Raw genomic sequence first — 26,469 nt, 5'->3', positions numbered from 1 at the left:
CTAAAGAATTGATTCAAATTAACCAAAGAGTGATCCGTCTCGTGAAGAAATAATATGTAAGACATGTTGAGAGAAAAACTCCTTGACTAATTGCTTAAAAGATTCTAAAACAGCTCATCAGGTTTTAGACATACAAAAATATATATCTTAAATATACACATACATCTTCTACTAGCATGTGGATAAATATGAGAAGGATTTGAAAGGAAGTTGGACATCTACCTGAGTTTGTCCAATCAAACTAAAACAGCAACTGATGAGTGGTTCCAAAATTGAGATCAATTCTGCTGCTACAATTTTTTCTACATAAAATATATTTTTTGATATGCAAACATAAAATTAATCGAAAATCTAAATATAGTTTTCCATATCTTATCATATTATCTAAGACCTCGTAAACATGTATACAGGTCGTGTTTAATAAACACGACCTTCCAAAAAGTGTTGATTGTGTTTCAAGATAATACGCAGAGATAAAAAAGTAATCTTATATAATATATATCACTTATATTTCATACTAGTTTTAGAACCATAGAAGACCATTTCCTTTAGGGTGGCCACACTTTACATATAAAACGCTCTGGCTAATGGTGTTTCCTATTGGCAATATAGAGATCAACTCTTCTGCTCTAGTTTAGCGAGGGACAGCACTGATTTCTATCGGCTCAGCCATATCTAGGAAGGAAAGCCCCTTCTTAAATCCTGAGTTCTACAATATATGTCTGAATGTCAAGGTCATACCAGCAAATGCAGGACAAAGTAATAAAGCCATTCAGAAAAGCAAAATCGTTTGTTAGGAGAGTGTAAACAAGTCACTCTTGGATAAAGAAAACAAAAAAATAATTCAAGTAAGTTCCTTCAGATTATAAACTATGGCCATACAGTATTAACTAAGGGGTATTTAGTGAGCTTGGCAATATGGCAATGTCAAGGTCGAGTTTGTTTATCATATGCAAAGTGATCTTAGCTTGTTAAAGTTGGGTTAGTCTATGGGTTCCCTAAAAGTTGATAGAGATATCCTTATACAGTATATATAATAGATCAGATGTACAATTTACAGTCAATTTACACATGCAAGTCTCTCATTTAGTGAATCAGTAACTGAACCACAACTAGTTTCTTTCTAACAGGAAATTAGTAAACTACAAGGTAATACAACTACTGTAACTGAAGGAGCATCTGTAGCCTAATAGTCTAGAACAACAGGTTGGGGCCACAACTCCCCAAAAGGACACCAGTTGTGACAGGAATTGTATCCAGCCTTTTGCAACTGGACACATCTCCAGTTGTCAAGGTTTCCTTACCACTGGGCTCAGACATGCCCAATAAAGATCATAGAAATGTTTGTGCTCTTAAAAAAACATGCACACAGCCTCTGCCTGCAGTACTCATACACCATACGTGATCCCCAAGGGATCACGTACACACACACACACACACACACGCGCGCACACACACGCGCACACACTCACACTCAAAACTGATACTAGTACTAATAACACTACTACTACTGCTTATACACTACTATTGCTATTAAATAACTTACCAATCCAGGTGTTTTAGACGTTTTCTCAAATCGGAATTCTTTTACAAGCTTCACTAGTGATACTTTTAGCTCTAAGAGAGCCAGTCGACTAGCTAAACAATTCCTGCTTCCAGCACCAAAGGGTAGAAATGCACTCTGTTGAATCTCCGTTCTCTGCTCAGGTGAAAACCTGTCAGATATTCAGACTTGAGTTAGCTCTCAGTCATTATTTAAAGATCAACACAAAATTTTAGTAAATTCTATCAGAAAGTGTTGAAATATTTCTATCATTTGATGTTGTTTTGATGTTTGAGGTGATCTGACTGCCAGGATGTTTCAAGATTAAAATCGGTAAAACTTGATCGCACTTAAAACGCTCAGGGAAAAAAGATGTGCAAAATGGTTATGATATTGCTATTGCTTTCAGGTTGCAATGTTACCCGTCTCCATTCTGTCAGTCTCTTTTAGATGTGGAACGAGACACGAGACGTCTCGAGTATCGACCTGTCTCGTCTCGTATTGGTCTCGTCTCGAGTTAACTATTGCCAAACTCGAGACAGGAAATAGAACTAAAGCGCCTGCGCACGGTCGTTAAAACATGGCTTCTTGCGGTAGCAACAACTCCATATATTGTAACGGATTGCGGGCAGCTGCCTTTAAAGTTATACCCGGTCCGTTACTACCTGTTGCTATTGATTATGTTGGCCACTGAGTCTAATCATGTAGTCCAGACAACGGCCCTGTTATATTTTAGTTCGGTTCTGTGTTCTTAAAACAGATACCGGGTCGTATCTAATTACTCTTCGGATAATCCAATTTAATAAATTGGATAACTTTTGCGGGTAAAATGTCTGTATTTTATCGTATCGTGTCTAAACACCAACTGACCTTCATAAAATTCGAGCCTCTTTTACGTATATACAGTGAAACATGGATAACTCGCCCTTGGATATAGCGAACACATGGTTAACTCGACTGGATTTGCTTGGTCCGTTCCCACGCAATGATAAATGGCTCTATATAACTCGAACTCAACACTGTTAATTCGAACTGTTTTTTGCCCAACGGCTACCGAAACGGTTGCTATCGCTTTAGAAAATCACTTTATTCCAAGCCATAGAGGTAAACCTCAACTTTTCGTAATTCATAAGCGTTGTTACTACCACCATCGGCAAAATATTTTTGTCAACGACTGTTCTAAAGGTTTGGTGAAATTTGATTTATACTTCTATACGATGAATAGCACGGGCTAGCCGGGTCACGGGCGCAAGGATTTTCGCCACGCACATACAAAACAAAAACAGCATGTTGTTTTTGTTTTGTATTTGCGTGGCGAAAATCCTTGAGTGCGTGACCCGGCTAGCCCGTGATGAATAGTTTTCCGACGTTGATTCCGTGTTGAATTAACGTCGGAATGTTGAATGTTTAAAACGTCTTAAAAAATGTTGTAATCAAACGTATACATTGTCTTAGCTAAAAAAAACTATTCATCGTTTGACCTAAACACAAAATACGTGTGTACATTCAATAAGTATCCATTCAAAAAGCGTGAGTGATATACAATGTACCGTAAAACCTCGTAAAACTTAATTGAACTGCCTCGGAGTGTTGCTCTTAACGAATCCCAGGTAAAGTAAGGTAATCTTTGCAAAAACTTCAAGAAAGATCGGCAAAATTGATCGTTGGTAAAACGCTCAAAAGAAAAAGATGTCTTTTCTTTGAGCATTTCAGCAACGATCAAGTTTTGCCAATGTCAATCTAAAAAACGTCCTGGCAATAACATCACCTCAAACAACAAACCAATCTCAAGTGATAGAAAAATCTCTATACTTTTTGATAAAAACGTTTTAAACTTTACATTAGAAGCATTTAATTTGAAACAAGCCATTTGTGCTTTTGATTTATATTATAGTTTGTATATGTTCATGTATCTACTAATAAATAAGTAAATACATGGACTTGTGACAGTGCTCTGATAACTTGAACACTCTGATAATTCGAACACTTTTGCTCGGTCCCTTGAAGTTTGAGTTATCCGAGTTTCACTGTACTACCAATCGCGGGTAAAACTTGCCCGGACACGGAGAAACGAATGAAAGGCCGTGTCGACCATAGTCCGTGGTCGGTTAACAATGACGTTTTGTTAACTCAATATAAGAATATACATGTGCATGTATACAGTAATTAATATAATTTCATGAGTACAATTTAAATATAATTCACATACTACAGTTAATACATAAACAAAACTTAACATTAATGAAACGATAAGAATGAAAGTGTTATCGTGTGTTCTTTTAGTTGCGGTATTTCTTTGTAGAGCGACGGCTATCGGTTTCATTACACATTACATTAAAAAGTAAAAACTATTCAATAGATGGTAAAAATATGCATGTACAAAGCAATATGTTTATAATAATTATGATCAATCAAGCTTAAAATTCTTAGAATATATAACTTCGGTATTTTAGAGCTGTTTGTGTCACTTTTGTTTACAAAAACTACATGCATATCACTATAATAATTAAAATGTTGTATTTAACTCGTTTACACCAGGTGAAAATTCAATTTAAAAATAGATTTATTAATTTGTATATACCGAGTAGCTAGTACTTGTGTAGTGAAATCATCACCAAATGCTCATTATTTTACTGTCTCGTGTCTCGTGTCTCGAATTTTCACAAGACAGTGTCTCGAGTCTCGTCTCGAACTTAAAAAACCTGTCTCGTTCCACCTCTAGTCTCTTTACAACTATAGATGTCATAATCACACTTTCGCTTGATCTGAGTGTTTCAACCACGAACGAGTTTGTCAATTTTGATCTTGAAACATCCAGGCAGTCAGATCACCTCCAACATAAAAAACAATCCACAAATGATAGAAAAATACCGATATTTTTTAATAAAGTTTACTAAAATTTTGTGTAAGTTCATATTTAAATGTCTCTTTTTACCAGCGACATCAACCTTGGAATAATCTAGAACTTTTCTAAATCATTGGCACTTACTACCTAGCTAAAATTTATCAAACGCGGAGCATACATACATCTACAGACAAGAACTATTAACAAACCGGTGACAAAGTTTGGATGTCACTGACAACATGACAATTTCTGAAGCACCATTTAAAAGGCACCAACGTACGTAAAATGTCCTACTCTCAATACACATCAGCTATCTGAAAACCTCATGCTAAAGTTTGTCGATTTTAATCTTGAAACATCCTGGCAGTCAGATCACCTCCAACATAAAAAACAACCACAAATGATAAAAAATACCGATACTTTTTAATAAAGTTTACTAATTCTAAGTTTACTAATTCTACTGATACTTTGTACAAGCTTATCTTTAAAATGATAGTAAATACTGGAAAAGGTTATGTCTACGTAAATTATAGCATCATTACACTTGCTGTAGCCTGAGTTCTTAGGTTCTCATACCTGACTGGGTCAAAGGTTTCAGGGTTGGGCCAGTACTCGGGGTCATGGTGCATAGGATAGACCAAGCAGGAAATCATCATGCCTTTAGGAATCGTGAAGTCATTAATAGTTGCATCTTCTACAGTAGCCCTGTCAAGCCTACAACCGACATAAACAGTCATGGTTAGTTGTACCTGCAACAACATATCACTAAGGCCACTTGACTGACGAATAAAATCACGTTTTAACCATGTAACATCTGTCAATTTTACTTCATCAAAACTAGTCATAGTAATGCTGGGTGTAACAGACTGTTTGTATTTTACAATAGTGTAGAGTTGCCTCCTCTTTGTGTGATGTCATAGTATTGCTCTGGCTGTTAAAATTATTGTTAAAGTTAATATTGTTAAATACTAAATAATTAATTGTCAAAATATACAAAATTAGGATTTTGGCCTAATTTTGTATATTTTAACAGTAAGTAACAAATAACAAGCAATAGCTGCTGTGTATATTACGCAGCAGCTTGCCATTTTACTTCTAATATTGCATTTCTCCTATTGCAGGGGAGAGATATAAACATATAATATTTTCCTTTCATTATTGCTGTTTGTTGTACATAATAACACCCAGTATATTACATTTACCATCGCAGCTACCATTGCAGCTCTCCTATTGCACTGTGCTGCCATTGACTGCTAATATTGCATTTCTCAACCAGCACTACCCTTTTTAGTTGTATATATAGCATATATAAGTTTACTGAAATACTGAAATCTTGATAAATATCACAACTTCTTGCTATTGCTTGCTATGACCAATGATATACAGCCCCCCAGCCTGTGTATATTACGCAGCAGCTTGCCATTTTACTTCTAATATTGCATTTCTCCTATTGCAGGAGAGAGATATAAACATGTAACCTTTTCCTTTCATTATTGCTGTTTGTTGTACATAATAACACCCAGTACATTACAGCTACCATTACAGCTACCATTACAGTTATCCTATTGCACTGCAGTGCCTTTTGATTGCTAATATTGCATTTCTCAACCATCAGTACCCTTTCTTTTTTCCAATACCACTATGGTCGTGGGCTGTATGACAGAGGAATTTCTAGTTTTTATTATCTGTTTATAACCATGTTAAAAGAAATTATAACAATTATGCTAATGTGTTCTTATTTGCAGTTCAGCCTTCGAGGCTTCAGTACTTTGTAGAGTAAAAAGTTGAAAAATTACGGATTAAAAAAAATAAAAAATAAAACTAAAATACATAAATCTCCCTGATATTTACAAACATGTGATTTCCTTCTCACAACAAATCCTGTTCATCCCAATCACAAATATTTAGACCAGATCAAGTCCATACTAATGCTTAAGTGCATTCTCTGACTTGAAATACTAGAGCTGAAGCTGAAATATAAACTGCAAGTCAGTTAAAAAAACTTCAATTTGTCTACTTGTTAAATATAAAACTCCACAATAAATACAATAAGTTTTAGAGGCAGTTTAAGTGTTCTGGTGTTAAAACTGTGGTTCATATTTTAAAGATTAGTTTCAATTTCTCATATTTTAATTTTTTTCCGGGAGAGAGAAAGAGGGGTCATTGTATACTGCGATGGATTAACTTCATCAGCCGAGGTTTGTCGTTTGACTGTACAGGGTTTGTCTGTACAGGGTTTGACTGTACAGGGTCTGACTGTACAGGTTTTGACTGTACAGGGTTTGTCTGTACAGGGTTTGACTGTACAGGGTTTGACTGTACAGGGTTTGACTGTACAGATTAGCTACTTCTATAGCAATGAACCTACTAAAAGCACCAGTAGGAGTCGTACCGTAGAACGGGAGGAAAGAAGCGTAGCGACTCTTTAATTGTCCAGTCCAAATACTCCAAGTTCTGCAGACATTCATAGCTGAAATCCTCTTCTACATCCTTGACTTCAGAATATAGCTGTAAACACAATGTGTTTAATCAGAAGCTCTGTGAGCCTGTATTAAGCCTACAATTACAATTTCTAATATGATCAACAATTTAATCTGACTATACAATGATTTTATGATCATAATTTCTTATAACACTTGAAATAATATTTAAAAATGTTAATCTAAAATCTTCCAAGTACCATTCAAAGCTACTAATTGAATGTTATATTTAAATCGAACAACTATAAACTTATACTAGCTGTAATGATTACTTACTCTACTTACATACTCTCTGGTGGCCATAAGTCACCGGAGAGTATCTAACCCAGTTCATTTTCATGTTTAAACCTTCCTTACATAGAAGTTGTAGACCATAGGTTTGAATTAAATTCTACAACTATCAAACCAAGTCATAGTTGTGACTTTGAATTAATAAACTGGTTTAGCCACCGGAGGGCCTCCAACCCAGTCCCTTAGAACATCAACATAGCGGTGAACCAGACAACGCCTGATATTTACAGTAATATTGAAGCTGAATTGAAAATTTGGAGGTCATCGATGCATCATATTGTATTGTCATTCATTAATTCCTCAGACTGACCACTCTCTCCCAATCTACATGTATATATATATATATATATATATATATATATATATATATATATATATATATATATATATATATATATATATATATATATATATATATATATATATATATACATATATAATATACAGGACAGATAGCGCAGTTGGTAAGGTATCGGGACCATGATCATTAGGTCCTCGGTTCAAACCCCAACAACTGCACTTTTCTGGTGGTCCTTAGACAAAACCTTTGCTTGTATAACGTCTACAACCTCTATGATGAGTGCAATAACCAAAGCCATGCCGGCTCGGACGTCGCCCGGTCAAACAAGGTCCGCGCTGCCTGTAGCTGAACCAGGACAAGGCAGTGAAAAATGGGCTACTGGTTCAAAACGGATGAAATGGACTCGGACTGATAACACGGACCTCATGCAGTGCTACTTTATGAGTGAACCTCAAAAGTGGGGCTACATGGGAAGGATGCGTCAACTGTGGATAAACATGCGCCCTGAATTGCCACTAACCGCTAAGCAACTTGTAGCTCAGAGGAGTAACATAATCAAGCGGCACCTCATATCACAACTTGAGGTAGATGAAATTAGGGAAAAGTTCACCCAAGTAACCTCAACCAACGAGGAGTGCATATCAACACACACTGTCACACTGACTCACGGGCTGAAGAGGACATGCACTTGGACCTTGCAGGATGGAATGGCTTGAAGCCATTTCACCCATTTCACCCATCTTTCACCCTTGACCCAAGGGTGAAAGAGCTTGCAGAAAATATCATCAACAAGATGTCAGCTGCTAATGATTATGGAAGCAGGGTACCACTACGAAGAATTAGCAAGGCCATACCTAAGAAGCTGTTAGAAGACATTAACATGGCACTGGAGTCGATCTCAACTGGATCAATCAGTGAGACCAATGCCTTAATCTACAGTACAGCAACCGTCATCTTGAAGGAGATGGATATTAAGCCAATGCCAACAAGGCTTCAAGCCATTCCATCCTGGCAGCTGAGGCTACAAAATAAGATCAAGGACTTGCGCAAGAAAGTTAGTAGGCTCAGTGAGAGATCTAACCACAGTTTGGAGCGTCCAAAAAGGGAAGCCACAATAGAAGCTCTAGAATCTGCCAAACAGCGGCTAGTAGCACTCTCGGCACGACTGAAGCGGTACACCAAAGAGCGAGATAACAAGAGAATGAACAAACTGTTCATCAATAATCCATCTAGAGTGTATTCCCAGTTCAAAGGTGAACTGCAGAGGCCAATGTCTGAGCCTCCCCGATCTAGCACTTCAAAGTTCTGGAAGGACATCTGGGAGAAAGAGACCACTCATAACACCACTGCAAATTGGCTGAAGAGGCTTAAAGAGAACCAACAACACACTGTGGCTCAGCAAGGACTCACCATCAGCAAAGACGACATTAAGTGCAGAGTGCAGCGTATGAAAAACTGGGCAGCACCTGGCCATGACATGATTCAAGCCTTCTGGTTAAAGAAATTGACATCACTTCACACTAGAATGGCTAAGCAGATGGAATACCTAATAGAACAAGGTGACCATCCAGAATGGCTGACCAAAGGACGAACTGTGCTTCTGATAAAAGATCCAAAGCAGGGGCCGATTCCCAAAAACTATCGACCAATAACGTGCTTGCCCACCACTTGGAAACTGCTCTCAGGAATAGTTGCAGACAAACTGGAAGAGCACATGAGTCACTATATGACCAGTGCTCAGAAAGGAATTGGGCGCAACACCCGAGGAGCTAAACATCAGTTACTGGTGGATCGGACGGTCTGTCAAGACAGCAGGAGAAGGCAAACCAATCTTGCCATGGCTTGGATTGACTACAGAAAGGCCTATGACTCAATTCCCCATAGTTGGATACTTGAGTGCCTCAGTATGTACAATGTTCACCCTGCTCTTGTGGCATTCATCAAGATGTCAATGACCAAATGGAAGACGGAACTGGAGGCTAATGGCAAAAAGCTGGCGAGTGTACAAATTAAGCGAGGCATCTATCAAGGTGACTCCTTATCACCGCTGCTCTTCTGCATATGCCTAAACCCTCTAAGCAATATGCTGGAGGAGACTCAATATGGGTACCAGTTTAAGAGTGGCACCAAGATAAACCACCTCTTCTACATGGATGACATCAAGCTGTACGCTAACAAAGAAAGGGACATTGATTCGCTAATACACCTCACTCAGGTATACAGCAAGGACATCGGAATGACCTTCGGTATTGAGAAATGTGGAAGGCTAATTATTAAGAAAGGCCATTCTATGCTCACAGATGGCCTAAGAATGCCAAATGGTACCATCAAAGATATAGAAGAAGGGTACAAGTACTTGGGGATTATGCAAAGCAACATCAACCACGAAGCCGAGGTACGTCACAAAGCCATTTCCGAATACAAGAAACGCCTTCGGCAGGTCTTACGGAGCCAGCTCAATGCCAAGAACCAAATCATGGCAATAAATACCTACGCACTGCCAGTAATAAGATATCCAGCAGGCATAATAAAGTGGACTGAGGAAGCCATCAAAGAAACAGATATAGCAACTCGTAAACTACTGACCATGCATGGAGCACTCCACCCAAAATCTGATACTATTAGATTGTATCTTGATAGGAAAGATGGCGGTAGGGGACTCAAAAGTGTACAGCAGACAGTGAAAGAGGAGGAGCGAAGCATCAAAGCATATGCAGCCTCCATGGCCATCTCAGATAATTTGCTAGCTGAATTTCAATCGGCTGCTCTCACAACGAACCTATGCCCTGATGATGAGGAAATTGACTGGCATACGAAACCTCTTCATGGTGCTTACCACCAACAAATATCTAAGGTTGGCGATCTTCACCAGACATATATGTGGCTGAACAAAGGAAACCTAACGGCCAATACAGAGTCGCTAATCATGGCAGCCCAGGAGCAAGTGCTCCCAACAAGGCAACTCCAAACGAAAATCTATCACACTAGAGACGATCCTAGATGCAGACTGTGCAAAGATGCACCTGAGACCATCCAACACATCATCAGTGGATGCAGACAGCTAGCAGGGAACGCATACACTGAGCGGCATAATCATGTCGCAGGTATTGTGTATAGAAGTCTATGTGATGAGTATGGCCTTAATAGACCACAACACTGGTGGGAAGCTCCTGGGAAGGTCAATGAAAATGACCACGCTAAGATCCTTTGGGACTTCTACATCCGAACTGACAAGCATATCCTAGCAAACCAACCAGATATAGTGGTGGTAGACAAGGAGAACAAGAGGGCTACTATAATAGATATAGCAGTACCCAATGACTACAATATAGCCAGCGAAGAAAAAGAAAAGGTAGAAAAATATCTCCCTCTTGGAGAAGAAATTGAAAAATGCTGGAATGTAAGAACAACCGTAATCCCAGTAGTGATTGGGGCACTGGGCGCAATAACACCGGCGCATAAAATGTGGCTTGCCCAAATACCAACAACAATCAACTCAGGTGAGTTGCAGAAAAGTGCGCTATTGGGAACAGCTAAGATCTTGAGACGAGTGCTCAAACTCCCAGGTCTCTGGTAGGAGACCCGAGTTAGAGCAGAATTTACCACCCATACGGGGTATCCGGGGTGAGGAAACAATTTTTTTTTTTATATATATATATATATATATAATATATATATACATATATATATATATATAATATAATATATATAATATATATATATACATATATATATATATTATATATATATACATATATATATAATATAATATATATAATATATATATATACATATATATATATAATATATAATATATATATATAATATATATATATTATATATATATATATTTCTCAAAGTTGGTCGTCGTATGTGTAATGGTGGGTTTGATTGTCCGGTTATAGATCTTAAAATCTTGGAATAAAGATTCAATAACGATGAAGATTTGATCTCGGACCCTGCCATTCACCAGTCCGCCGCCTTACCCACGAGACTACAGAGACTGAATTGCTAGCTTGCCAATATAAGTCAATATATGAAAGCAAATACCGCGACACGGGTCATACCATAACGTCACGAAAAGCTGTTCACTCACATAAGTAAACGTATTAATAGCGCGCAGACTAATAGCGAGCAACTCTCGCTACTTCTCATTGTTTATAAGACAGAACACTCCTCTCGTGATATGTAGTTTGAAAGTTAGAATGGTAAATGTTGTTATATGTTAAATACAAATCAGCTTTCTGTCCAAAGACTTTTCTATTACCCAGGCAACGCCGGGTAGCACAGCTAGTCTATATATATTCCTCAGAGTATGTGTGTCCGTAGATCTGTCATTCCAGCAATAGCTATAGCCGGAATAGTGCTATAATCAGCGCGCGCTATAGCGCGCGCTGATTATTTTACCAGTGCAGTCACGCGTTACTGTAAGATGCCACTATGCCCTTGTTAAGAAATATTTTTCGTAAGGCTCGATTACTATATCTGGGGTTAAGGCCAACTCTTATCACGCGGACAATTATATCGTCTCCGTGGAAAGAGCCTCTACATTCTCTCACTGTTCTTATTAATTCTACATATATTCAGAATTTTTATTTTGTTTTTTCAGTTCATATTAATTGTAGCATTACCAAATCATCTTTTATTGTAATCGCAGCAAAACAAGCTTAATTTAGCTTAATTCTTGCTAAATATTTTACATTTATGTATAAACCTTTTATAGCCATTTTATTTTTTTTCAATTTATTTGACTTGCACAAAACATTTTCCTCATGATATAATTAAAAGTTGTTTGACAAAGTTTGAAGACCTTTACAGTTGTTTTTCTTTTTTCTTTTAATTTATTTCAATTAAAAAAAACACTTTTCTCATGATATGTAGTTTGAAAGTTAGAATGGAAAATTTTGTTATATGTTAAATAAAAATAATAATTTAGTCAATAGATAATTTAGTCTAAAACTCCTGCTATTAGATAATAGATGATTGTAACATCAGTTGACAAGAAATAAGATAAATTTTGAAAGTCAAATATGCAAGTTGACAGCAATTAGGATTTCCCAAGTATCGATCAGTTTGGTATTAAGAATGGTGTCATCAGACAACAACTAACCAATGACATACGAACTCTAGAGCACTCCTTAGTAAACTCACATAACTGTGGTGACTTGTGTGAACATGTAAAACTCAGTTATCGACTAAAACGTAATTGAAAAGTGAAAATATTTTCACTATAAATCTATTTCACTTTGTCGCTCTTCAAGTGTCTTTTAACAAAAACACCGGACGAGTTACGCCATGAAACAGATTTGTTGTGAAGAAAAGTTCGACTTTCTAGATAACTTTCAGTCTAAAAAAATACTCCACTTATTATTGTTAGTCTAGAGTTTTTTTGTAGCTCTGAATTTTACTTTATTTTATTAATGTCATAGAATTACGTACTTTTAGGCATAATTGTAGGATAACCAACTATTTAAATAATATTGTGGAGTGCTATATATACACAAATATATAATTCTTTAAATATATAATATAATTCTTAGTAATTTTTTCATCTAATAAAATTTGTATGTTTTTTGAACTGGTAAGCCACTGGCTATATTGTAACCCAGGTTACAATGTTGTTTATGTAACACAGAATGCATGATGGCATTGACTTCATTTTTTATAAAATACCTTCTAAACATCAAGCTGTCTATTTGAGGAATAGCCTTTTTCTACTCACTCATCGGATGGTACCCCACTAATATTATAATTCTCTACAAATAAGAGGGCAATGTAAGTAAATGTTTATGTCTAGTTGTTGAACATGAACGTAGGATAACCAACTATTCATACTCAGTTATAGGTATATAATCAGGTTGTCACTAGTTGGAGTCATGTGTTAGATATTTAGAGATAAATTATTTGAGATTGGCCCTTCAGCTTCTAACTAGAGAGAAGTATTGAAGTATTTTAGTTGGCACCTTATCTTGAATGTGGGGGTGGAGAGCCATTGCATAGAGAGAGAACTGCAGAGCAGTGGCTGTAGTCTCGTATCCAGCGCCGAGAAAGATGACAGCATTCGCTATGAAATCTTTTCTTGTCAAACCTGTTAATACAGACATCAAATGTGTTAACACTTCAATCTAGGAATACTTTAACCACTAGAAATTCCACTGCCATACAGCTCACGACCAAAGTGATAATGGAAAAAAGAAAGGGTACTGCTGGTTGTTGAAAAAGTAGTTGTCAGCAGGAATTGACAGAGTATAGTGTAAATGAGACTTGTTCGAGATGATATAAAATAAATTCGAGGGAGCACGACTCCAAAAATGTGCAACTAACAATTTATTTTGAAGGTAAAGTTGGGTTGAAACCAGGTATATGAGTAATTGGTTAACTGTTGATATTACAGTTGTATTTGGTAGTGTAATATAAATAAATCTATATATATACATTTATATAATACATCAAAGTAATAGAAATGGAATAATGGTATATAATATAGAATAATGTTGTAAATAGATATATATGTAGGCCCTATATAAGTATATATAAAGTATTTTGTATACGAACTAATAACAAAGGAAATATATAATAACAGAAATATAGAAAAGGAGACATATAAAGTGCTTAGAAAAAGTTCATATAGAAAATAATAGAAATAGTTTTGTTAGATAAGTGCAGTGTTCTGTTAAAGGTCGCGCAGTCTAGTCTCTTCTCTTTTACGTTGTAGGATATGGTCAGTGATAGCTAATCGAGTGATGCGTTCCTAGCAAAGTTGTTAACAAGTAAGTCATTAATGTTTCGAACTCAAGAGAGCAACAAATGATATTCCAGAGGTAATTTCGGCCATAGACTGGTGAAATGTGCACGTTTTTCTACTATCTGTTGCACTGCTTTATGGGCATTTTGTTGGCCGGTCTTAATTTTAATTAAAAAGGCTTGTCAGGTTTTAATGGCGAATTTAGGCCAAATGAATCTTTCTAGTTATGTATCATCCGATCAGATGGGTAAGTTTTAGGATATTGTCAACAACTTTCAAAGACCTGGTTACATATTTAAGTAGGTTTATATGTGTTTTGTACCATTATTATACGACTCCAAAGAAAAATGGTTAAATCTTTTGATGGGATTTCGGTACAAGGGTTTGGGTATGGCTGTTGGTAGATACTTTTCAGGAGTTGTGTGCACATATGCATTTATCATAAAGCTCCAAAACATACTCGCTTCGCTCGTGTTTGGTTGTGGAAAAATTTCAATTTGTTCTCCTGATAGGCTGTGATAGTGGGTGTGAATATCAGCTTGTAAGCTTTATGAGAAACTAGCATGTCATTTGTGTCATTGATCTCTTAAAATAGTAAACAGAGATTAAGGTTAACTGTAAAATGTATTTAAAGAGACTTTTGTCACTGAAAATGTTAATACTAACATCTGACTTGCTAATGCTAGCGTCAGACCTGCCAACACAAACATCAGACCTGCCAATGCTATGAAAATATTTGCTACGAATACGAATACGAAAATACGATGCTGTGTCTTCACTTCAACTGGTACAAATATTGAATAGCAAATAGCAAATAGCAAATGGATTGCTGTGTCTTTAGCAAATTCTTATACAGCCAAACTCATATGTACAAAACTAACTTTTTCTAAGTGACATATATTAAAACTGTCATTATTGGAGCAAATATGTCTTTATGAGTTCATTGTAATTTATTTGATAGCTCAAAATCTATAATAGTTACAATCATTTTGCATAATATTAAAATAAATGCATTATATATAAACTATGTTAAAAATGTTCAACTATATTAATAATTTGTGATGAAATAAAGTTTATTTTTTCAAGTTATCATCAAGTTGATCTATACAAACAAACCTTTTTATTTATTTTATATATCTTATTTTATGTTTCGTTTTATTAGCTGCTTCATTTCAAAAACATTTTAAAGGTCGTACAAAGGTCGCACATGTATTTCAGAAACCACTTTTTGTAGATTCAATCAGCGCAGTAGGGTCCCTGTTCAATGACATAAGATAAAAGGAGAATTACCTGCGGTAGTCCACGAGAAACCATGAGAGTTCCTTATCTCTGTTTTTTCTATCTTATCTAAGTCGACCACCTTTGGATAGCAGATGGATAGGAAGTTCTGTTGCTGAAATGCCACAAACTGGGATTAATGTTTGTTTATACCTCATATTATATTCTAGTAAAATGACCTTATTTAAAAATTGATCACATGAAAATAAAATGCAATATAATCTACCACAAAATAATACAATAAATTATAATACAATGATCAGAGCTTCAGAACTTAAAAGCATGTGTTCCAAAAAATGTGCTTATCAGTCAATCTTGAGAGGGGTGGTTGAGGGTCTCACAATTATTTTCAAGGAAGTCAAGATGAAGCCCCATTCTGAAGTTATGGAATAAGTATTGTATAATACGAACATGGAGTTGTTCCTCGTGCATCTTCTTTGCCTCTTTCAGAAAGAATAACTTTGTCATGCATTATAAGCAATAAAAAATTACAGAATTTGGTCTGATAGTTAAAAGACAAACTCTTTTCATGCAAGCATTATGCACTCACTTTCTCATTTGGCTCATATCCTTGGGTATACTGGTCTATAGCCTTAGTGAAGTAGGCTACACTTTCTGGATCAGCAAAAGAGAGCCCGCAGTGCGTACTGAGAAAGATCCTCAGGAACTTGGGAAGAACAACTAAAACAATGGACACCTCGGGAGAAACTAAAGTAAAAGGCAGGAAGAGATATTGTATTTGTTTAGAGCTGATAGTTATTAGTAATGTCACTCTTATTATAGTAACGATGTATTTGTCTTCCACCTTATTTAAGAAACATACAATATTTACCTTTTTTTATTTTCAGAATAGACCTTGCTGTGGAAAAAGAAAAAGAAGTGAATTTAATTGACTTTGAAGGTCTGTGCTTCCGTTAACGTAAAATTATCGTAACCATAAACCCTAAACCAAGTGTAAGTGATAAGAACAAAAGGGAAACATTGCCGCAACAAACCAGCAGTACTACAGTTCCTAGTTACAGTTCCTACTGTTCCTACTGTACAGTCACTAAATAAAAATTAAAAAGTTTAGTTTTTCCCTTGAACGGTCGAAGGAGTGAGTTTGTAAAGATCTTGGAAGGATTAACCAATTTACATGTATTTTACTGTTCATATAACGTAAAATCCCTAAAACGTAGGCTTTCGTACAACAGATTGTGTACATTGTTAGACTACAATAATTGTCATATCTACACTAGTAGTCTAGTTAGTGATATGGTCATACAGTGGTTCATGTCTTCTACGTATTGTCAATATAACTATCACTTCAGTCTCTCGCTGTAATAAAGAAAGAATAACTGTAAAATTGGCCCACAAAAAATTTAATGAAACTTTAGTTTATTGTGTTTATCTAAGGAGTCTACTGTACCTGAAAATTAGCGGTTTTTTTGCAAAGATTTGGAAATTTTGCCCAAAGGTTGGGGTGACTAATTCAGTGATGTTAGTAAAGGTTCAACATCATTTAAACTTGTTATTGCATGAAACGGTCTGATTAATCTAGAATATTCTATAGATGCAGCAGCAATCAAAATGTGAGTCAAACATTTGAATTTGTGGTGTTCAAAGCAGACTAAACGTAGTGTCTCTCATATTGTTGGTTTTTACACGCATACATATACATGTAGATCTTTGCATAGAAATAGATCTTTGCTGTATCTGTTAGCAATATCATTGGGCAGAAAAGGGGCCTTACTAATGTGCGTTACCGATTGAAGGTACTGGTCGTAAAGATAAACTTGTACAAAATTTGAGTAGATTTTTTATCAGAAAGTATCCGTGTTTCTTATCTTTTGCGTTTGTTTTTTATCTTTGAGGTGATCTGACTGACAGGATGTCTCTAGATTAAAATCGACAAAACGTTATCGCGGTTAAAGGGCTCCGGTCAAGCGAAAGTGCGATTATGACCTCTATAGTTGAACGAGACCAACAGAATATCGGCGAGTAATGCTGCAATTTTAGCATAATATGGTATTCGATAGACTATAGCAATGATAACAACTAGTGACATCAAACATTTCAGCAAACATTTTTCTTCTAAGCATCTTTACCTCATTAAGTTTTGCTGACTTCAATCTTGTAACAGTTTGGCGACCAGATCTAGTCAAACATACAAAAAATTACAAATGATAAAAAAGTAGAGTGACAAGTGACAAGAGTAAGGTTTACTAAACAAGATCATTGCGGAGCCTGGTGAACATTTGCTGGTCAAAATACACCTTATAAATACTGTACAGAAATGCTTGACCAAGGAAAACACTTCCGTTTCTATCAAACGTCTTTTAGACATGAATGATGATTATTGCCTGCCTGTCTATTTGCCTACCTACATGTACATGTCTGTCTGTTTGCCTTGATATCTGTTTATTCATCTATCTATACACCCGTCTATACATATATACATCCATCTACTTATCCGCAAGTCCATCTGTATCAATCCATATGTTTGGATAGGTGACTACTAGCATATGTCGTCTCACACAAATACAGCAAATATACCTTGTAACAAACAGTAGCACCATCATGCTGACTGCAGAAGGAAAACCTATCGAGATGTCTGAAATATCCTCAAATATTTGAGCCAAAGAAAGAAATAATTTCAGCCATTGCCTAAAGACATGACCTGCAATGTCACAGGTTAAAATCACTGACTTACAGAGAGAGATCATCATAATCAGCCCCCTCAGTTTCGCCATCAATGTCGTCGCCCTTTTTATTCCCATAATCCTGCGCGCGTGCTCCACGAATGGATGCTCTGTAGTCGTATGCGTGTCTATATCCATTCCGAAAGCAGTACTGGCTATAACATTCATCGTGTAAGCCCCGGTGTACCTACATGAAGTGAAATGAGGGGATAACTCCTGTGTAAAATCAATGTTTTAAAAAGATTTTGCATAGGAAAGAGCAGTATAAAACCTACTCTTTTATTTTGACTGAGGCAGACTCTGTTCTTCTGAGGTGAGCATTTAGTTTGTCAGCACATATTTTGATGACAGGCAGCATCTGAAAAATAAACAAAAGTTCTTTGAAGCAAGAAAATCAACCAAGTTCTTATGAAACAAGCGGACTGCAGTGTATTGTAAGAGTCAAAGGTTGGTAGGAGGAATACTATCACCCTGAGCAGGGCTACCGCAATCTGTGTTTCACAGCTGTACTAGTAGTGTTACACATTTTCTTACCGTTCTCTATTTCTTAGACACGGATGTAAAAAAGCCATTTTATAGCAATTATATTGGGTTACAATATATTATATTACATATAATATACAGTATACAGTATAATATACATATACAGTATATTATATTATATATAATATTGGTAAACATCAGAATGAGGTTCAAGATGAACGTACACAAAGTTTTAGTAAACTTTGTCAGAAAGTATCTGTATTTTTCTCTAAGTTGCGATTGTTTTCGTTGTTTGAGGTCATCCGTCTGCTAGGATGTTTCAAAATTAAAATCTACAAAACTTGACAACGGTTAAAATTCTGATGTTCAAGAGAAAATGTGATTTTGACATCTATAGTTATACTTTGGCAAAGAGGCTGACAGAATAGAAACTATCGTAAATGATAGAACAATACTGATACTTTCTGATAAGGTTTGCTTAAATTTTGTGTAAGTTCCCCTTTAACTGAGTCTCAAGAAATCTTTTACAATGCTTTACACTTGTTTGAAGACTATATTAAACCATAATACGTAATATAATTTATATAACACAATATAATATGCATTATAGTTATTATAATACATATTACAATATATTATATATATTATAATAAATTTTTATATAATATAAATTATAATATATATTATAGTATTATATTTAAAAATTACGATATTTTCTATATAATATATGTTATAATATATATTATAGTTTAATAGAGTCTTCAAACAAGTATAAAGCATATATAATATACAATAGAAATATAATATAATGGTTTTAGCTGTATTCAAAGGAAATAAACTTCTTAAAAAGTGGAAAATAGGCTCAATTTTAGCCAAACTAAGCAATGACTTTTAAGCACCGGCCATTTGAGTCACACTCAGAATATTTCCGCAAGGCAATTCTATGTCAAAGTTTAGATCATCAATCTATGGCAGGAGTTCCCAACCAGGGAGGAATTCCCCCTAGGGGGAATTTTGAATATACAGGGGAAACAGAGAAGTGTCTGATTTGATAAATTTTTAATTTATGTCCTGCAGTGCCGTGTGAGTTTGGGTTTCTTCTTTAAACATTTTGGTTTATCTATAACACTAGTTGCTAATAATGAGCTAGTAGTCGAAACCCAGAGCACATCCATCCATATTATGATTGGATAGTAAGTTAAACTAGTCATAAAGCAATTTGCTGCCATGCTGAAGGTTATGTATTGTTGTATGCGTGCTGGATAAAAATTAATAATATGTAATTATATGTTTAGATGTGTACAATAAAATGGGATTATAATTCGTATCGGTTGTTTTTAGTCAAGTGCGAGGGGAATCAAGTTTATGTAAAAGCATAAGGGGGGAACTGAATGAAAAAGGTTATGAGCCGCTGATCTATGGAATCCAATAAATGTACCATGGTTATTCGAAAAGCCCCATAAAAAGAAACAATATGAAAAGTTGAACACAAAAACGAAAAATTGCACAGAGGAGGCCTTTTGTTTCACAGAAATTATATTAGTTTACTTGTTTAAGTTTTCCTGAAGATAAAGCTGGACTCAGGGTGGATCTAACATGTTTCCAGTGGTCATCCTCTAGTGCACCAACATGCCGTGTGTGAATATTGTCTTCACCATCCAACAGTCCTGAGTGGTTCCTGAATTTGGTCCATTGTTTAATAGTGACCTCTTTATTAACAAGGGGATCAGCGATGCATAGCACCGGCTTTTTTCCTAAAAATTTCCTGAAAAAATAATTAAGTTGTAATTTACTTGAATGGATCACCTAAAGGTTCCACATTGTAGGAGCTACAGGTGGCCACACTCTGTTCCCGCATAATCAAAACAAAGGGGTTGTAATGTTATGGGTCTTAAAATCTAAAGATTTTCTAAAAGTAAAACTCAATTTTTTACTTTTTTTATTCTGGGTCTTAAAATCTAAAGATTTTCTAAAAGTAAAACTCAATTTTTTACTTTTTTCATTCAACATATAGTAACTCAAAGTTTGTGTGCGTGTCCTTCGGTATCTCTGGCTATAGCTATTATAGCCTTGGAATTAAAATCTTTCATCCTGCTGGACTTACACTCACGGCAATTGCAACCACGAGTTTGCACTCCTATTTCCTCTCTGTCTATTTACGAGTCCATGAAAACTCTTACGATTCATTGCCCTCACTATATACTTTATACACCCTTTTCCTGATTTTACACGTTAAATGATGGAATAATCAAAATTATGAACTCTAAGAAACATGATAGAGTTTTATAGAGTTATTAATTTAAACTCTATGAAACGCGATGCTTTTTCGGCTTTTCGTGAACTTTTATTTCCGGCTTTTCATAAAGTTCAATTTCTAAATCGGTAAAGGCCAATACTTTTCACTCGGTCAATAGTATTATCTCGAGTAAGAATAATTAACTTCTACATTCTCTCCGGTCAATCAGACAAAGACAGTCCGATATCTCATGTGTACCAGTATTGAGAGGTACCAGTATCGTCGTATTCAAAGTTTTGATGAATAGCTTCTGCTAGAACAGTAACCTTCTTTTATAACACACTTCTATGCAACGAACTGCTATTACCATATTAATTCAACATATTCAAGATGTTTATTTTGTTTTTTCAGTTCGTATTAAATGTTTCATAACCGAATCATCTTTTATTGTAATCGTAGCAAAGCAGACTTACTTCAGCTTCTTACTTGATAATTATTTTACATTTAAACACTTATAGTTGTTTTATTTTGTTTCTTAATTTATTTGACAAAACATTTCATCACAACAAAACATTTCATCACAACAAAACATTTCATCACAACAAAACATTTCATCACAACAAAACATTTCATCACAACAAAACATTTCCTTCATGATACGAAGTTTGAAAGTTGAAGTTGTTTGACAAAGTGTAAAAACCTTTACAGTTGTTTTTATTTTCTATCTTAATTTATTTAAACTGCACAAAAAGTTATCATGATATGAAGTTTGAAATTTGTAATAGTAACTGTTGTTATACGTTAAATAAAAATAAGTTTTCTGTGCAAAGACTTTTATTACCAAGGCAATGCCGGGCATTCATCTAGCCTTATACAAATTAAAAAATTTGTCTCGTACAGCAAGTTTTAGTGTTCCACAAAATAAAGAAATTTGTAAAACCAATTTACGAATTATAGAAGTACACAAAAAAACTCAAAAATAGCAGCAAACTCATTATAAAAATTAGAGAGTTATTCAACTTTTCGACATGCGAAGGCAGGGGATTCAACTCAAAAACCAAACATTAAATTAAAAAGATCCAAAATACAGTAAAACATGTAAATGCATTCAAACTTGGTGACAAGTTATTTTGAAAATTACAAATTATAAGTGGCCAAACTTTTAACAAAAAGATTCTGGGTAGATAGTGGTTTTTATACTAGCCCTTTCATCGCCTTCTAATATATTAACTAGTAAGTGTTAGTCACTGTGTGAGGTAAGACCATGTATTAACTAGTAAGTGTTAGTCACTGGGTGAGGTAAGACAATATATTAACTAGTAAGTGTTAGTCACTGTGTGAGGTAAGACAATATATTAACTAGTAAGTGTTAGTCACTGGGTGAGGTAAGACAATATATTAACTAGTAAGTGTTAGTCACTGTGTGAGGTAAGACAATATATTAACTAGTAAGTGTTAGTCACTGTGTGAGGTAAGACAATATATTAACTAGTAAGTGTTAGTCACTGTGTGAGGTAAAACAATATATTAACTAGTAAGTGTTAGTCACTGGGTGAGGTAAGACAATATATTAACTAGTAAGTGTTAGTCACTGGGTGAGGTAAGACAATATATTAACTAGTAAGTGTTAGTCACTGTGTGAGGTAAGACAATATATTAACTAGTAAGTATTAGTCACTGTGTGAGGTAAGACAATATATTAACTAGTAAGTGTTAGTCACTGGGTGAGGTAAGACAATATATTAACTAGTAAGTGTTAGTCACTGTGTGAGGTAAGACAATATATTAACTAGTAAGTGTTAGTCACTGTGTGAGGTAAGACAATATATTAACTAGTAAGTGTTAGTCACTGTGTGAGGTAAAACAATATATTAACTAGTAAGTGTTAGTCACTGGGTGAGGTAAGACAATATATTAACTAGTAAGTGTTAGTCACTGTGTGAGGTAAGACAATATATTAACTAGTAAGTATTAGTCACTGTGTGAGGTAAGACAATATATTAACTAGTAAGGGTTAGTCACTGTGTGAGGTAAGACAATATATTAACTAGTAAATGTTAGTCACTGTGTGAGGTAAGACAATATATTAACTAGTAAGTGTTAGTCACTGGGTGAGGTAAGACAATATATTAACTAGTAAGTGTTAGTCACTGTGTGAGGTAAGACAATATATTAACTAGCAAGTATTAGTCACTGTGTGAGGTAAGACAATATATTAACTAGTAAGGGTTAGTCACTGTGTGAGGTAAGACAGTATATTAACTAGTAAGTGTTAGTCACTGTGTGAGGTATGACAATGAGCTAATAGTCGATGGTAACAAAAACGTAATTTTTGAATTGATCTAAACAATGTTAGTCAGGAGTTAGAAAATCATAAACCAGTATGAGAAGAACATACTTGACTTTTTTCAGTAAAACAATTTTAATCTCGAAATACTATTAATGACAAACTATGATAAATTATCTTGATGTTTATATTTTAAGAAAATGGGATCTGAAAAAGCTTTTCATAAAATTAGTTAATTAATGTAAGAGAATTTACAAATCAACACTTCAAAAAATGGTTAAATCAGTTCTATTGCATTATGGGTAGAAATGAACAAATAAGGTCATAACTGGTTGTATTACTAACCCAAACACTTTGCCAGGAAACTTTTTCACCATATTCAGGTCTTCATCTGGGATTGGCTAAAATATAAGTAATACCAAATTACTTAACTCTATACAGCAGACACGTGAGCATTAGACAGCAACAATGAGAGGACAATCCTTTAACTGCGAAAAGAAAATAACTATATTTACTTGACCAGATTGAATATCACCACACATTTATATAGCATTGCCTTTGTGACAAAGCTGGTTTGTGACAGAAGCGCCTGAGGCGCCCATAGACGTGAATAAATATTGATGCCTAGCATCGTCACTTGTTACAGACGCATGACAACACACAAAGAGCTGCCTTTACTAATTCTACCATTTGAATTCTAAAAAGATGAAAAAATTTTAGAAACAGCAAAAAGAATTAATTCACCTACAAAACCAACAGGAAACAAAGGAAAAAATAATGCAAACTTGCAATGAATTTGACAAGGCCAAAAATTACCATCATAGGAGAAAGCGGAAAGGTGGCAGTGCTAACATTTTTGATCAGTTTTTAATTTATTTTATGAAAGGTAGACAACTCCAATAGATTTAAACTAAGCAACTATGAGAATATCAGAACAATCTCATCGTGTCTTAACTTGAGTGAATCTCACTGGCTCTTTGACACTCAACTGACCTTGCTAAGGCTGGAAATCAAGTTGCCGAGGAAGGGGATAGATGCGGTTTCATAAGGTATTCCAAGAGATCGGAATGTTCCATATGTATTCGTACCCAACCTACAGAAAGGAAGATAGGTGAGTAATTTTTCAGATCAGAACTGCCATAATAACCTAGCTGGCGATCCTAAATAAGTAAGTGTTGAGAGAATAAGACAGAGACAAAGTGAAGACAACTCAAAGGTTTTATTCTGTACCATTTGAGGATATACTGTAGAATCAGGTATCCAGTTTAGTACAGTTACACCCTGAGTCAAATCTTCATATCCTTGTTCCAATTGACTATGATGTGTAAGTACGCTGTGATATGTAAGTACGCAGTGATATGTAAGTACGCTGTGATATGTAAGTACGCTGTGATATGTAAGTACGCTGTGATATGTAAGTACGCTGTGATATGTAAGTACGCTGTGATATGTAAGTACGCTGTGATATGTAAGTACGCAGTGATATGTAAGTACGCTGTGATATGTAAGTACGCTGTGATATGTAAGTACGCTGTGATATGTAAGTACGCTGTGATATGTAAGTACGCTGTGATATGTAAGTACGCTGTGATATGTAAGTACGCTGTGATATGTAAGTACGCTGTGATATGTAAGTACGCTGTGATATGTAAGTACGCTGTGATATGTAAGTACGCTGTGATATGTAAGTACGCTGTGATATGTAAGTACGCTGTGATATGTAAGTACGCTGTGATATGTAAGTACGCTGTGATATGTAAGTACGCTGTAATATGTAAGTACGCTGTGATATGTAAGTACGCTGTAATATGTAAGTACGCTGTGATATGTAAGTATGCTGTGATATGTCAGTACGCTGTGATATGTCAGTACGCTGTGATATGTAAGTACGCTGTGATATGTAAGTACGCTGTAATATGTAAGTACGCTGTGATATGTAAGTACGCTGTGATATGTAAGTACGCTGTAATATGTAAGTACGCTGTGATATGTAAGTACGCTGTGATATGTAAGTACGCTGTGATATGTAAGTACCCTGTGATATGTAAGTACGCTGTAATATGTAAGTACGCTGTGATATGTAAGTACACTGTAATATGTAAGTACGCTGTGATATGTAAGTACGCTGTGATATGTAAGTATGCTGTAATATGTAAGTATGCTGTGATATGTAAGTACGCTGTAATATGTAAGTATGCTGTGATATGTAAGTATGCTGTGATATGTAAGTATGCTGTGATATGTCAGTATGCTGTGATATGTCAGTATGCTGTGATATGTAAGTACGCTGTCATGGATTTACTGAGCTGAGCTTTTTCTACTTATCGTAAGTGTTCAACTATTCTCGGATTAGCCCAAAGGCCAGCTTGCGCAGAAAGCCCATGGATTAACACCCAGCCCTTGCTGTATAAGCAGTGTTAAGCAGGAGTAAGGATATGCAACAAAAGAAGATACCCTAGTGAGGGAGAACAACGAGCACAGAGCGAGTGATACAGACTACAAACGATGAAACTGAGGACTATGTTCTTAATCTGCATTAAGAACAGCATGGTAACATTAATCTACCTTTGTGCAGCTTTGTCTATACGTATATATCTTAACATTCTTATATAAATTTACAATATTTCTTATATTTTTTATTATTTGTAACTCATTTCAGCATTCATTCTTATATTTACAAGTGTAACTGTTTGAGTATTTATTATTTGTAACTCATTTCAGCATTACGCTTGATTGTAGTGAATTGTATCGAATTGTTCTATCTTTTCACGCTTATAGAGCTTGTGTGAATAAAGAGCCATACTCACTCACCAGTCACCTTGCTTGCAACAATTACAGTTGTGCATGAGAGCTATTACTCATTCAGTATAAGACAACTTGTACGCAGAACCTACTTGCAAGTGGCTAGTCAGCGCTGACTTCCACAACAATGCAATGCAGATGACTATACCATACTGCACCCCATTATAAAGTTATGAGAAATTTGTGAGGCCCATAAAATGTCATCAGGGTTTTATTAACCGAATTAACTCCAAAGATTTACAGTAAAAGTCGATCCATTCCCTGCCAGTACTGAATGTGTTACTGTGATAGCAAATCATCTTGACTTCACCTCAAATAGGATGATCATCACTTTTTCACTTACCAATAAAGAAGGGCTGCTGCTACACATAGCAAAGCAGCCCAGAGAGGAAGATCCACTCCTATGAGAAACATAGCCCTTATGTGAAATAGCCGGCACCTCCTGTTGCAGCTGATATTACTAGGTGAAACTACTACTGGTGATTAACGTGCCTTGC

General features: G+C 35.5%; 1 protein-coding gene across 1 annotated transcript; it reads right to left on the bottom strand.

The window, feature by feature from the left end:
- Positions 1 to 63: 63 nt before the first annotated feature.
- On the bottom strand, positions 64 to 26,445 carry LOC137404069 (cytochrome P450 3A8-like). The gene is made up of 13 exons (XM_068090225.1): positions 26,316 to 26,445; positions 24,164 to 24,263; positions 23,516 to 23,571; positions 20,196 to 20,412; positions 18,440 to 18,522; positions 18,176 to 18,351; positions 16,034 to 16,164; positions 15,496 to 15,598; positions 13,424 to 13,548; positions 6,781 to 6,896; positions 4,965 to 5,102; positions 1,547 to 1,715; positions 64 to 709 (listed from the first exon to the last, which is right to left on the bottom strand). The coding sequence occupies exons 1-13, from the start codon at positions 26,384 to 26,386 to the stop codon at positions 635 to 637; spliced, it is 1,560 nt and encodes a 519-aa protein (XP_067946326.1). The 5' UTR covers positions 26,387 to 26,445; the 3' UTR covers positions 64 to 634.
- Positions 26,446 to 26,469: the final 24 nt, after the last annotated feature.

Source organism: Watersipora subatra, chromosome 9, assembly GCF_963576615.1.
Source record: "Watersipora subatra chromosome 9, tzWatSuba1.1, whole genome shotgun sequence".
NCBI lineage: Eukaryota > Metazoa > Bryozoa > Gymnolaemata > Cheilostomatida > Watersiporidae > Watersipora > Watersipora subatra.
This window is presented reverse-complemented; position numbering and strand designations above follow the sequence as displayed.